General features: G+C 39.1%; 1 protein-coding gene across 3 annotated transcripts in view; it reads left to right on the forward strand.

The window, feature by feature from the left end:
- The window catches only part of GLRA2 (glycine receptor alpha 2), a 172,390-nt gene that overhangs the window by 68,212 nt on the left and 91,247 nt on the right, over positions 1-12,931 (forward strand). For all 3 annotated transcript variants that reach the window (XM_004000283.5, XM_004000282.5, XM_019823567.3), the window contains exons 5-7: positions 1,920-2,002; positions 4,896-5,033; positions 6,639-6,853. In XM_004000283.5, coding sequence (XP_004000332.1) covers positions 1,920-2,002; positions 4,896-5,033; positions 6,639-6,853 — 436 coding nt within the window. The remainder of the gene's footprint in view (positions 1-1,919; positions 2,003-4,895; positions 5,034-6,638; positions 6,854-12,931) is intronic.

A 12,931-nucleotide genomic window follows, 5' to 3' on the forward strand; every position in this document is an offset into this window, starting at 1 on the left:
TGTATCTGTAGATCCTGTTGAGGTCTTTTCCCACTTAATAAAGGGTCAGATTTTAAACAGTTTTTGATTACTAGAAATTTTCATTTTGATTCTTTTACTCTGCCCTTAAACAGTTTACATCATTAATCTCAATAATATTGTGTTTTCCAAAAATAAAGTCTTCATGACATGAAAAAATCTAAATATCTGTATTTACATTTATATCTATATCTCTAAATGAACTCCATGATTGACAAAACTTATTTTTCTTGTATAAAATGTTATTTTTAAGACCTTTGTTTACAACTCAAAACAATTCTTTTTTCCCTTAGAAAAACAGTTTTTGTGTTCTCAGGATAGCCCACAGAAGCTAGGTAATTTGTTTAGCAATGAAGGTGAAATACTGTATGTTTATGGCAAAAGTTTAATAAGAATACAACAAATCAAGGGATCACTGGATAAAACAGAATTTTATAATTTTGCCTTCCTGCTATTGTTTGAAAACAGGCATGTTTAATTATACTTGTCAACACAGATAGTGCAGAATAAAGAGTAAAAACAAAATATGAATCATCCCACCAAACACAAATACTTTTTAAGACAGCGTCGTGTTTCTTCCCCAAATTGAAAATATTTTTACATAATTGGGATTACAATACACTCCACGGTGTCTTGCTTTTCCCAATCATTGTAGCATTTTAACAATTTTGAAGACTGTCAGCACTTAATCTCACTTCGAATCCCAGACATTTTCTTGCTTTAACATAAGCATGCCATTACTTTTTGCTTTGTGTTGGCTTGCATGGAATGGACAAAACGAAGCAGAGAAAGGAAAGAGAAGAGAACCAGAAAAGGAGAGCAAGCATGAGCATGACAGTTGAGGAGAGTTCAGGTAACAGGGCACGCATCAGAGGGTTCTATGCATATAAAAGATATTTGGGAGAAAATGAACAGAACTTGGAGCACTGAAGTTTAGAATAACAGGCACGCTAATATTAGAGCCAAATGGGAATAAGCATCATTTTACCCTACCCCATCGATTGATAAGGAGATGAATGTTTCAGTTTAAGGTCTTGCTTAGGGGACAGAGATAGTTTGAGGCAATACTGGGAAGGGAACCCAGATCTGCTGATTCTCAATCTTAATTTCCTTCCTTACACTTCTGAGGTACTGAAAAATTGAAGAGCTACAGGTGTGCACCATCTCCTTGAGGACTAAACAAGGAAATGGTGGAAAAGAGAGAGCAGCTCAATCAACACCTTGATACAAGGCATGGTCAGAGCTGGCCAGAGCTCTGAAAAGTTAAGGGAAGAGGAAAGGAGGAGCAGAGTAGCCTTTCTTGGGTGCAGAGAGGTGAAGACCACCATCCTTAAGTGGTTTTTTCAGCTCAAGCATTATTGGCTCCAGATTTGTCAAAATTTTAGAATAAGTACGACAATATATTGTTAACCTATCCAAGGGCATTAGCAAAAGAAGAGGTAAGCATGTGCCCGTTTGATGGAAGGAGAGCCAATGCTTATCACAACCAATTATGTTTATCACATCATTGATTGTCCTTGGAGCAAAGTCCACGTGTCCAAAGTATAACTCTAAAATAGTATGAACTTTATGTCTATTGGACATCAGTGTGACCAAGAGCCCATTGTTCTCATTACACTATTTCTCAGGTGCTCTTATTGATTCTAGAATACACTTGAGATCACTGAGGTGGGAAGATGGGAAATAGAGAGTAAGGGGTTATAATGAAATTCTACAATATTCTCAAAATTTACCAATGACTACTTGTTCATTTGAAAAACAGAAAGCATTGCTCTGAAAGCTTAGATTTCATTCTTTAGATCAGTGTCACTTTGCTTAATGCCAAATGTATTTTTGGTTTGTTCCTCAAGAATCAGACCTCACTGATCTAAAACTTGTTTTTAATTTTTTTCTTTGCTAAGACTCACCTTGACCCTATCCTGTCCCATGGACTTGAAGAATTTTCCAATGGATGTCCAGACGTGTACAATGCAGCTGGAGAGTTGTAAGTCCCTACTGTTGAAATGACTGCCTGCTTGTTTTAACCAATGACCTGGTTCTTTTAATGTGTCATTAAGAAGAAAGGACCCATGAGACTCATTCTCTACCCATTACCAACTCCCAAGGCCCTAATGGAAGGAGTAGCAAGTGTGTGCGCAAGTCTCATACACAGACAATCTTTCAAAATAAAAGGCCAAATAACTCACCCTTCCTCAAAAAACAAACCTGATTTAGTAACTTTCATTTGAAATAAAAATGTGTCCTGGGAAAATTAAGATTATTAGTCATTCACTCTCTAAAATGAATCACTCTCTAATCAGAAAATTGTTTCTTTCTATCTTATGCTCATGAAGACCATCACCCCAAAGGAACTGTGGCAGGAAGGGATACCTGATTTGAGGGCAAGATACAGGGACCTTCACCAGAGGAGGGTAGAAGAACGGGGGGCTAGAGATGATATGGAAGAAATGGCATTTCCCTTAGATGGGCAGTGGATTCACAAAGGCATGGGGAAGGAAACAGAGAAATGCTATCTACTTTGTCCCCTTTATGCCCTACCCTGATGTCACTGAAATTTTTGACATGTGCCATAAGTCGCTGATGCCTCCAAGGTAATAAGATCTTTAGGCAAGAGACATGAAATGTTTTTATGGCTTGCTCTGTCACTTTCTCTGTTTGTAAAATGCAGAGAATAACAAGTGCTACTGACCTACAGGGATGTTAGGAGATTTAATGAGGCAAGGGCAAGGAAATACTTTTAACTTCTTGGTGTAGACAAATAATAAAGATAAAAAGACGTGTCAACTATTATTAAAAAAAGAGGCAGTCACAGGGTTTCCTCCTGATCACTTCAAATGACTGTAGATTTCCCTTGAAATTCCCTACAGAAATAAACAAAATAATGAAATGTCTTTGTTTTAAGAAGTTAGCGGGGATAAAATGAGAATTTTTGATTTACAATAGGCTTTATGTATTTATTTTTTTCCCTATTGTCCCTTCTCCTGAGAAGAAAGTTGAGAAAAACATTTTCTTATATAATGGTTCCTTTCTTGTGTCTTCTCTACTGGTCCAAAGTCTCCCCTGCCTCACCCCAACACTTATTTTCTCTGTAAAACAGCAACCATAGCTCCATAGCTGTCATCTGAGGCTCCTCCAAGATTTAAAAAGCTCCAATTAGTAAATATGTTTGGTTCCTGCAGGCCTTGGAAGTAACGAAATCAAAGAAGCAGCGGTGTGTTTACCTCTGACTTTGAATGTATAGGGTGGGAATTGTTCCTCACTTTTTTACCCTCATATTACTTCCTCCCTCCTTCCCCCTCCCTTTGACTCCTCTTTCTGTCCCAGTGTGGGACTTCAGGATGGCTGACAACAATAATTATTGTGGTGGCCAGTAAGAAGCTTGCCAGATAAAGATGTGGGGCTACAAGGATACAGGGCTATAAGCTTCTTGCAGTTGTTGGAGACACCCAAGAAGCACTCTTACAGGGTAGCAGTGCAAGAGACAGGGTTGGCCATTCTCTTAATGGAACATCTATGCTTGCACAGGGTTCTCTTTGTAATTCCTTGACGTCCATGCTTTCCTTTTTGGCTTTGAATAGAAAAGGTGGTCCAAAGAAAGAGGAAAGTAGATTCCAGTTAACTTTGCCATTGATTTCTGGGTGGCTTTGGTGAGTCACTATCTTGCAGTCAACAAGAATAAGAATCTATAAACTTAATAAATATGCTGAAGCTATTGGCCAGCCAAGACCTCACATAATATCTCTTGTGCTACTCACTCTCATTTTAGAATTCAAATATCACAAACAAAGTGGGAAGGGAGAGAAATGATACCTGAAGGTATAGCAGCCTTCATTTCTGAGGTGTGAAAAGGTCCAGGAGCAGTTAACAGATAGTGACCTAGTTAGCAGGAGCTTAGAAACTAAGAGCTAACTTTGGTTTAATAAACTGATAACAATCTTACTGTGGCTGGTTCAAAAGTCACATAACAATAGGACCTTACATATTGGAGAATCTGTTTTACTTCCTATGAATCATTGTGATGAGTGGGCCCATTTAGCAAGATACTAGCACACATGGATATTCTTGATTTGCGTTATTCCACAGCATTCCCCACTTGGTAAAATAACATAAGATTGAACATAAAGACTTTAAGATACGCTTTCTGAAAATAAAGCTAATATACCCTAGAAGAGGGGCCACACTTGCAATGGGAGTGTTTTAGGCAGCCCTGTGATGAATTCATTCTCATCTGAAAAAAAAAAAAAAAAAAAAAAGAAGAAGAAGAAGAATGCTTTTCATTTAAAATACTAAGCCTGGTGCCAAGAATTGGATTGTCTTACTGGGTTGTCAGCTCTTTCAAGTAAAGACAATCTTCAAAGGATTTTTATGTTTATTTACTTGTTTGTTCTTCAGAAAGATTTAGTAAATAAAGAGGGTAGAAGAAAATGGACTTCATAGATTCCATCCTCCCATTACACAGAAAAAAATCATTCAGAAAGAGTGCTGTCTTCAATATCTTTGGGTCCAATGACATGTAGTTGTCATGATGATTATAGCTCTTTTATTAAAAATGCTCTTGGGGTGCCTGGGTGGCTCAGTCAGTTGAATGTCCAACTGTGGCTCAGGTAATGATCTCACAGTTCATGATTTCAAGCCCCACATTGGGCTCGATGCTGTCCGCACAGAGCCTGCTTCAGATCCTCTGTCCCCATCTCTCTTTCTGCCCCTCCCCTGCTCATGTGCTCTCTCTCTCAAAAATGAATAAACATTTATTTTTTTTAAATGCTCTTGAATTGACTGAGCATGTGTCTGCTTTAGATGGCTTCCTTGCTTGTTTTTTACTTTCGAGCTTTCTTGAAAGATGCATTCAGTTTTTCACTATGATTTGTTTACTCCAGTTGGGTACACGATGAATGACCTGATATTTGAGTGGTTAAGCGATGGTCCAGTTCAAGTTGCTGAAGGACTGACCCTGCCTCAGTTTATTTTGAAAGAAGAGAAGGAACTTGGCTACTGCACAAAGCACTACAACACTGGTAAGTTTCCTTTCAGCTGCTAAACCCAAGCGGACTCCATCTGTAGCGTGGAAGATCCATCATATCACCTTCATTGCTAGCTCTTTAGCAAGAAAGTGGAGGTACAAGGCACAGACCTGGGCTTGGCTCAAAACCGCCTCTAGAGATAGATGCTTATACCCTCTGGAATAAGTCAGTGGGCAAAATAGGTAATTCCTCCAAAATGGAGACAGAAGGAAACAGATTTGGGAATCTTTTGCTGTTCTCTTACTGACCATTTGCTGTCAAATGAATCTGAGGAAATGTGTACAAGACCTTGTGCATAGTGCAGGAAAAGCATAAATTCTGGCCCATCCCTGGCATCCACTCTTGACATTGGATCCTCAGGTCAGTTTGTACTCTTTGACTTAGTGGGAGAGGAATAACCACCTAGGTCTCTGTAAACTCAGGAATATGGTTGCTGTGCTCTCCAGTCCTGGACAGGAATAGGAATTTGGATGAAAATCAGCTGGCAGGAATTCAGCTGGCTCTAAGGTCATGCACTGTCAGTAGTGTTGATAGACACACAGGGCCAGGGGAGAATGGGAGATCATGCCTGCCCAGTAAAGCTGATGGCTTTTCCTATGGATGTCCCAGTCTTTGGTTCTACACAGGCTGATCATGGAGAGACAAGCTAGACAGGATGGTTTGTTCAGTGACGGCCCCAGGTCTCTTGCTGAATAGAATGTTCGTGAACACTTATTCCTGTAGTCAATGGTGCTTCTAATGAAGTGACCAAAATCTGATTCCAAAGTGTTTTTCCTGACCAAGAGGAATCCAACCCTATCTCCTGTAATTTGTGTGGACTAAGCCAAATTACCTTCCAAGGTTCTGACTCCAAACCAATTAAAGAAGAAGAAAAGTGGCAAGGGGCAGGAGCTTCTGTCTCTTAATAGTATGTCCAAAGTTTTAAAACCTTTGTATGCACCCTTTTTTATAAGTAATATACCACTGTAAACAGATTGTAGGAATATTCTAAATGTCCTCAAGCAATTACCCAGAAAGCTAGAAAACTGTTACAATGAGTAGATTATATGCACGGCATATACAAATGTACATTTTTCTCTTACTATGGCTAGCACAAAGACAGATACACAGTTATCCAAATACTTTGAGAGCTCCATGTGAACTTTACCATTTTCAACTGTTACATATTATATGCTATACATTTTATGCCATACATATATACTGTAGGTTATATGCTATATATTTTATGCCATGCATATATACTGCAGGTTATATATTATATATTATAACTTCACAAAATGTGAGTATTTCTTCTGGTCAGTTTCTGAAAGTCTTGTAAATTCTGAAACTCTAAATAATCAAGCTACAACAAGCACAGAGTTAGAAAGTTAAATATGCCACATGGTCTGGGTCCAATGACTCTTTAGATCACTCATTCTCCCCACTGTTACTTCATTACTGGTTGATTTGAAAAAGAGTTGAATTGGTTATGCATGGTGGGCATTTTATGCAATCTTCTAAATCTACCTGTAATACTCTTAAAAAGAAAGCAACAGTGGGAGGCTGGAATGGGAAAGATAAATTCGAATTGGATTTTAAATAATTATTTCCTGCTTCCAGGAAAGTTTACCTGCATCGAGGTTAAATTTCACCTGGAACGCCAGATGGGGTATTATTTGATCCAGATGTACATCCCCAGTCTGTTGATAGTCATTTTGTCCTGGGTCTCCTTTTGGATAAACATGGATGCAGCCCCTGCTAGGGTTGCACTGGGCATCACCACCGTCTTGACGATGACCACCCAGAGTTCAGGTTCCAGGGCATCTCTGCCAAAGGTAAGGAATCTCACTTGACAAGTGACCAGGGGTGGGAGGGCAGGTGTCAAAGGTCTTGTGGGCTGGCAGATTTTGTGAGGACAGAAATGTTTGCCATCCTGTGGTATTATGGGAGGTGTAACACAATAAGAGAACGGAGAGCTGAGTTTGAGAGAATTAGAGCTCTGAGGACCTAGGGGAAATTCCTATTCAGATCAGTTAGGGGAGATGGGGAATAAGGGTTGACAGAGAAGAGGAATGAGTGGAGGCAGAAACATGGCTCAGGAATTATGTCTAAGAAGCCCTTGAGTGATTGTGACCTCATGCTGTTCATGAGCCATGAAGCTTGCAGGAATCAGTAAGACTGAGGCAACTTACGCTGTATTGTCCAGTATTTACTGGTGAGGCTATGGTGATTCATATGCTCAGTGAAGTCATGTACAGTAATAAACGTTTGAATGAAGCTCCTGGAAATTTACATAGAAACGCCATACTAATGAGTATATATGAGAAATAAATGTAAATATTAGAGTGCAGCAGATCAGATACGTGAATCTATACAGCCATTATGGATTGTTACCTGAAGTGCCACAAAATGTCTATGTAACAATCCATAATGGCTGTATAACTTATTTTTATATAAGGGCAGGCCCTCTATATTTGTAAATATTCCTTAAGCAAGTGAGGATAAATATCCTGTTTGTGAAACGTCCCAGCACCCCAGAAGTGTGCCTATGTGGGTTTCCTTTTCACTGACTACATTGAGCCGCGGTCTTCAATTTTCTAGGAGTGTGAGTTCAATTTAGTATTCACTGTACACTGTCTTATACTGGTTGAGCCGTCTCTCCAAAACCTAGTTCCAGAAAATAATTGAGATATAATCGCCTGTCTTTGCTGACTTGAGCTTAAGTTCAGCTGCGCTGCATTTGACATGAGATATGTTAGATCATGTTCCGCATTATCTCCTGCGTTGGAAGACAAGATAGCATGTGCAAGAGGTGGGGCTGTAACGGAGATGGACTGAATACCGGGGAAACGGTCATAGCAACTTTCCAAGTTCTATGCCTCCAAAGACAAATATAGGATTTGCATGCTAATGGAGAGAGGGATAGATCTATCCCTAGTACTGTTTAATTGTCTAGAATGACAAATAGTACAAAATACTTGTGTTGTATTTTTATTGAAATACAGATATCAGAAACACTAACAGCTTCTTTTGCAGCTATGTAATTGCAAATCAATTTTACCTAACAAAAATTCTAATCCACTGCGTGCCCCATCCCAAACAGGTTCATTTGCTTATTCCTTGTTAGTTGTTAGTTATAGCCATCACTGCATACCACGCCACTGAACCCCAGGATGCACACAACATATAGTTTAGAATTTAATAGATAGCTAAAGTACTGGTGACAAATTGTAAGCAGATAATGTCAAAATGTAAGACATTTATTGCCTCCAAATTATCACTGCTGTGAAAAAGAACTAGTCCTTTATTTCCAGAATGGGAGCATGAGTTTTTATAAATTTGTTACTCATTCTTATTAGCTATTATGATTCTACATCAATGGTCAAAACTATTGCTAAGCAAATGGTCACTGATTAGTGATCTTTGTATGTAGAGGCAATTAGGAACTCAGCTAAACCAGAAGATGGTATAATCCAAAATCATTTTCTACACGGCTCTGAACTTGTAGCGATTCTCCCTTTGCCATAAGCAGGTTCATCTTCCTACGTGTATTTTTCTTAGGCTATTATTAAACATGGTTGGATCGCAACTGACTGTGGCGAGATGTGACTCATATAGATGACAGACAGTGAGAAAGGAAAATGGGATAAAAAGTGAGTTCTGGAAAATAAAGAATTGACCATATACTTATTTATACACACACACACACACACACACACACACACACACACACACACACACACTCATTTTGATTTATAAACACTGCAGTCCCCAAGCAGATGTCCCGCTATGTTGACTGCTGACTGTACACTGCCTAAAGCAATGCCCTTTACACACTAGGCATAAACCTTGCACTTTAAAAGACATGCTTATTATAAAAAAACATAGAAAATATCATCCAGTAAATAACTGTTGTTAAGACTTTGGCATATTTCCCTTTAGCCTGTTTTCTACAGACATTTGTAGACAAACCCACACTCATGCACACACCGAAAACTGGATCAAACTTTTAAGACAGTTATATATCATCCGCTATTTCCATAGCATTAAAAATCTATCATGAACTTAATTTGCCATGACTTAATAGTCTATCTGGCATATTCATCATACTTATTTTACTATCTTGGATATTGAGGATTTTATTGCTGGCTTTTCTAAGTGTGATCATGATAAATATATTTGTTTATGAAGGCTTGTGTCTATGTTCTTGAAGACATGTGCATACATTTTTAAATTTTATTTTGCAATGGAAAAAAGAAGAAGAAATTGAACATTATTAGAGCAAAGGAGGTACAATCTGTAGGAAGATGCCCAATATCTTCTATTCAGGCAAAAACTTTGTCTTGTTCATCATGTTAACTTCAGCACCTAGAACAGTGTGTGACTTACAATAGATGAACGATAAATCCTCACTGAGTAGATAAAGAAATTACTGAACAGCCATGTTCCCCCATATAAAACCATGCAGAAGACAGACTAAAAACAGAACCTATGAGTAAATTTTTTGTTTACAGAAAATATTAGAGTCCTAATATATGGAACAATCTCCTAAAATATGACATACACTATAGAGGAATGACTATGTCTTCCTTTCCAGAAGTTCTCAAGTAGACTTTGGGAAGAATATATCCACAAATACATATTTTGAAATACAGGCAGGCCTCCTGGATCTAAATCTTAAAGCCTTCATTTCACTCGACCTGTCTAAGCCTGTTTCCTCATTTCTAAAGTGAGAATAACCTTATCTACCCCTTTCAAAAACTGAACTAGGATGAGATGAGGCATTATTTATAGAAATTGTTTAGCCCAGTTTTTGTACATGGTAGGCACTCAAATCATTCTGCTCATTGTTATTGCTCCCAGTCCATAATATAATAGAAAAGACTGTTCCATGGGATGGGAGGATATATTCGAAGACTCATAAAGGGCCTTATGAGTAGAAGATACTATGTTCTTTGGATGGCCCATTATTTGGTTATAATCATGCTGCCAATGAGATGAGCCAAAGTTTGTTATGTGTGTGTGTGTGTGTGTGTGTGTGTGTGTGTGTGTGTGTGTGTATACACCCATGGATGTGTTTTTCATAGGTAGGCAATTTATTAAATGGGTTAAGCTCTAGAGGGTCTGAATAAGCAATGGCTTTGTTTTTCTACAATCACTGCCATTAAACATCCTCAGTTGGTTCTGTTTTCCCTGTCCCTGGAGGACTTCAGAAAGATCCCATAGATTCTCGGGAATTACATGCCATGCCATTAGACCCAGAATGAACAAACATGTGTTTTACAATTTAATAGACAGCTGAAGTATTGGTGATAAATACTTGAGCACAGTCCATTATCCGATTTTTAAACAATCAGCTAGTTTGAATAAAACTTCAGTCTCACAACCAATTCAATGCTCTTTCCCTCCCTTGTCCCCAGCCCAGGCCTCACCTTTGGCTTGAAGATGTGCAGCGAGGTGGGAATGTTGCTTGCTTCTCCACTGTTGAGGGCTGAGGGAAAGAATGGATGGAAGAAAGTTATACATGATTGACATATTTGGTTCTAACTCTTGCCTTCTCTAGTGGCAAGCCTCCAAATGCTGGCTTTCTTGTCAGGTGAACTTGAGTTCCTTGGTAATTCCAGGGGCACTTGCACACTACAGCATTCCTAGATGAATAATGCAATTTCTGACTGGTGTCATAATCTCCTCTTATCTATCACCTCCTAGCAGCTTATCCCATAAAACACCTTACTCTCAGGGTTTCCTTACTCACAAAGATAGCCTTCCTGGTTGACATGTTTTCAAGATGGTTCACACCTATCTTCCACGCCATGTATTTGGCCCACCAAGAACGTGTGTTTGTTGCGTTGCTAAATAGTGGAAATGTAACTTAACTATTGACCATTCCACTTCCACCCCACCATTTTGGGGATTCCAGCTAGCCCAATGCCTTCAGAATTTATCCAGGTAAGAAACAAGTAGTGATGCTCCTGTTTGCATACAAACCCCAAACTACTGAGGACACATGACAGGTTCTCCTACTGACACTTTTACTCTCTGATCCAGGAGCAACCTGTTGGAATTTCATCAGCTCAGCAGATAAAAGACACGTGCAGGAGATGCCTGTCCCTTCCCTTGCAGGGGTGGGGGTGAACCACATTCTCCCCATTTTTAGGAGAATAGAGAAAATGCCACAGCCCTGTCAATACCCATGAATTCCAATACTTCAATTAATTCTTTTCAAATGTCTAGTCTTCTGTAATAATCCAGGATGTTGGGTGCAATGGTCTCTAGATAGCATTTGCTTTGTTCTAGCAAGTCCTGTATCCTTCATGCACATGTGTAGTCTCCCTTCAGAATAAGGATTTAGTCGAAATTCTGCGACAATATCTCATTCCTATACTGTCACACTTATATATAAACATACTTAATTTTAGAGCTTTATACCTATGAGGGCAAGGACTTCATTGATGTTGTCCTCGTTAACATACCTAACACTTAGCACAACGTCTCGCTCAGTAAAGTAGTAGTAGGTGCTCAGTAAAGAGTGGGTTAGTGAATGAATAAACGTTATTAAAAAGACTTATGGTCAAGTGGTATTCCAGGCGTTATTTAATTGGTGATTCATCGTCCATTCATTTATTCAACTGACATTTATTGAATGTTTTCAATGTGCCACCCATTGTGCTAGGAGCTAGGTAAATCAAAGATAAATAAAACATAGGCCCTGCCCCAGGGGGTTGTCATCTAGTATGCCAGATACAGAAACTTGAAATGGTGACTATTAAACGATGTGGAATATAAGGACATCCAGGGGGATGCCAAACCTATTAAATGAAGGAGGGAGAAGTAGAGGGGGAGGGAAGGGTTGGAGGAGGAGAGCCAGAGAAGGAGGGAAAGAAGGAGTAGTGTTGGGAAAATGGCCTGAAGGAGGGAGCCTGAGCTGAATCTATGTAGCATATTAAATAGGTAAAGTAGGAGGTGGTAAAGGTTATTCCAGGCAATGAGGACTTCCTACTCATAATATTTGGGCTACACTCATAACATAAGCTTTTCTAGAAGACGCTCTGGGCAGGTTTCCAACATGTTTCACAAATTTTAAACACATTTCAAGTAAGAAACTTGTGTTTATTGATTCCAAGTTAATTTCCTGCTTTCCTGCCAACCAAAGCTTTTTGTGGTTTTTGTTTTGTTTGGTCTGGTTTTGTTTGGTTTGATTTGGTTTTCAAAAGTTCAATCTCTTCCCTAAATACAGGAAAATGAAATACCAGCATGATATCTGTTTCATAGGTGCCTTCCCATTTGAAGCTGTAAAATTGTTGTTTTTTTAAAATATACATCTCTGCCAACCTCCAAGAAGCTGTTCTGCTGCTAATGTTCTATTTGGAGCATAAAACCCCTAATGGTAGACTAAAGGCTGGGTGTATTGTTGTCTTTCCAGCCCACGGGAAAATATCAGGGTAAAGTGAATAGAAGCCTGTGGGACATCAGGCAGGCTTCGAGCGTGGCCAAACAGGGTTAAACAATTATTTTCCTTTACTCTGTGTTTTCGATTATTTCTCAATGATTTGCTGCCACTCCTAAGTGTGTCTTGAGTCCCCATTTGTAGCTGCAGCCCAGAGACTGTAGAGGGGAGAGCTAGCATTGGTAGGGGACAGTTGGGATGATGCAGTGTGCAGGTGACTCTGACAGATCGATAACCATCTCCTTTAAAGCAGGGATCCAGAGGTATTATCTTTGGCCATCATTAACTGAGATGCCCTATTTCCTATATAAGCAAATTTCCCCCTTACTTTTTGGCCATCTGGTCAACTAAGACCAGCTGGACCATTTCAAGCAGCTGCCAAACCCGGGACAGCTTGGAATTTAAAACAAAAGAGGCTTACTATGTTTGGTCTTGCTTTATTTCCCATGAGAATGTTTCTAGCTAG

This window comes from Felis catus, chromosome X, assembly GCF_018350175.1.
Source record: "Felis catus isolate Fca126 chromosome X, F.catus_Fca126_mat1.0, whole genome shotgun sequence".
Lineage (NCBI taxonomy): Eukaryota > Metazoa > Chordata > Mammalia > Carnivora > Felidae > Felis > Felis catus.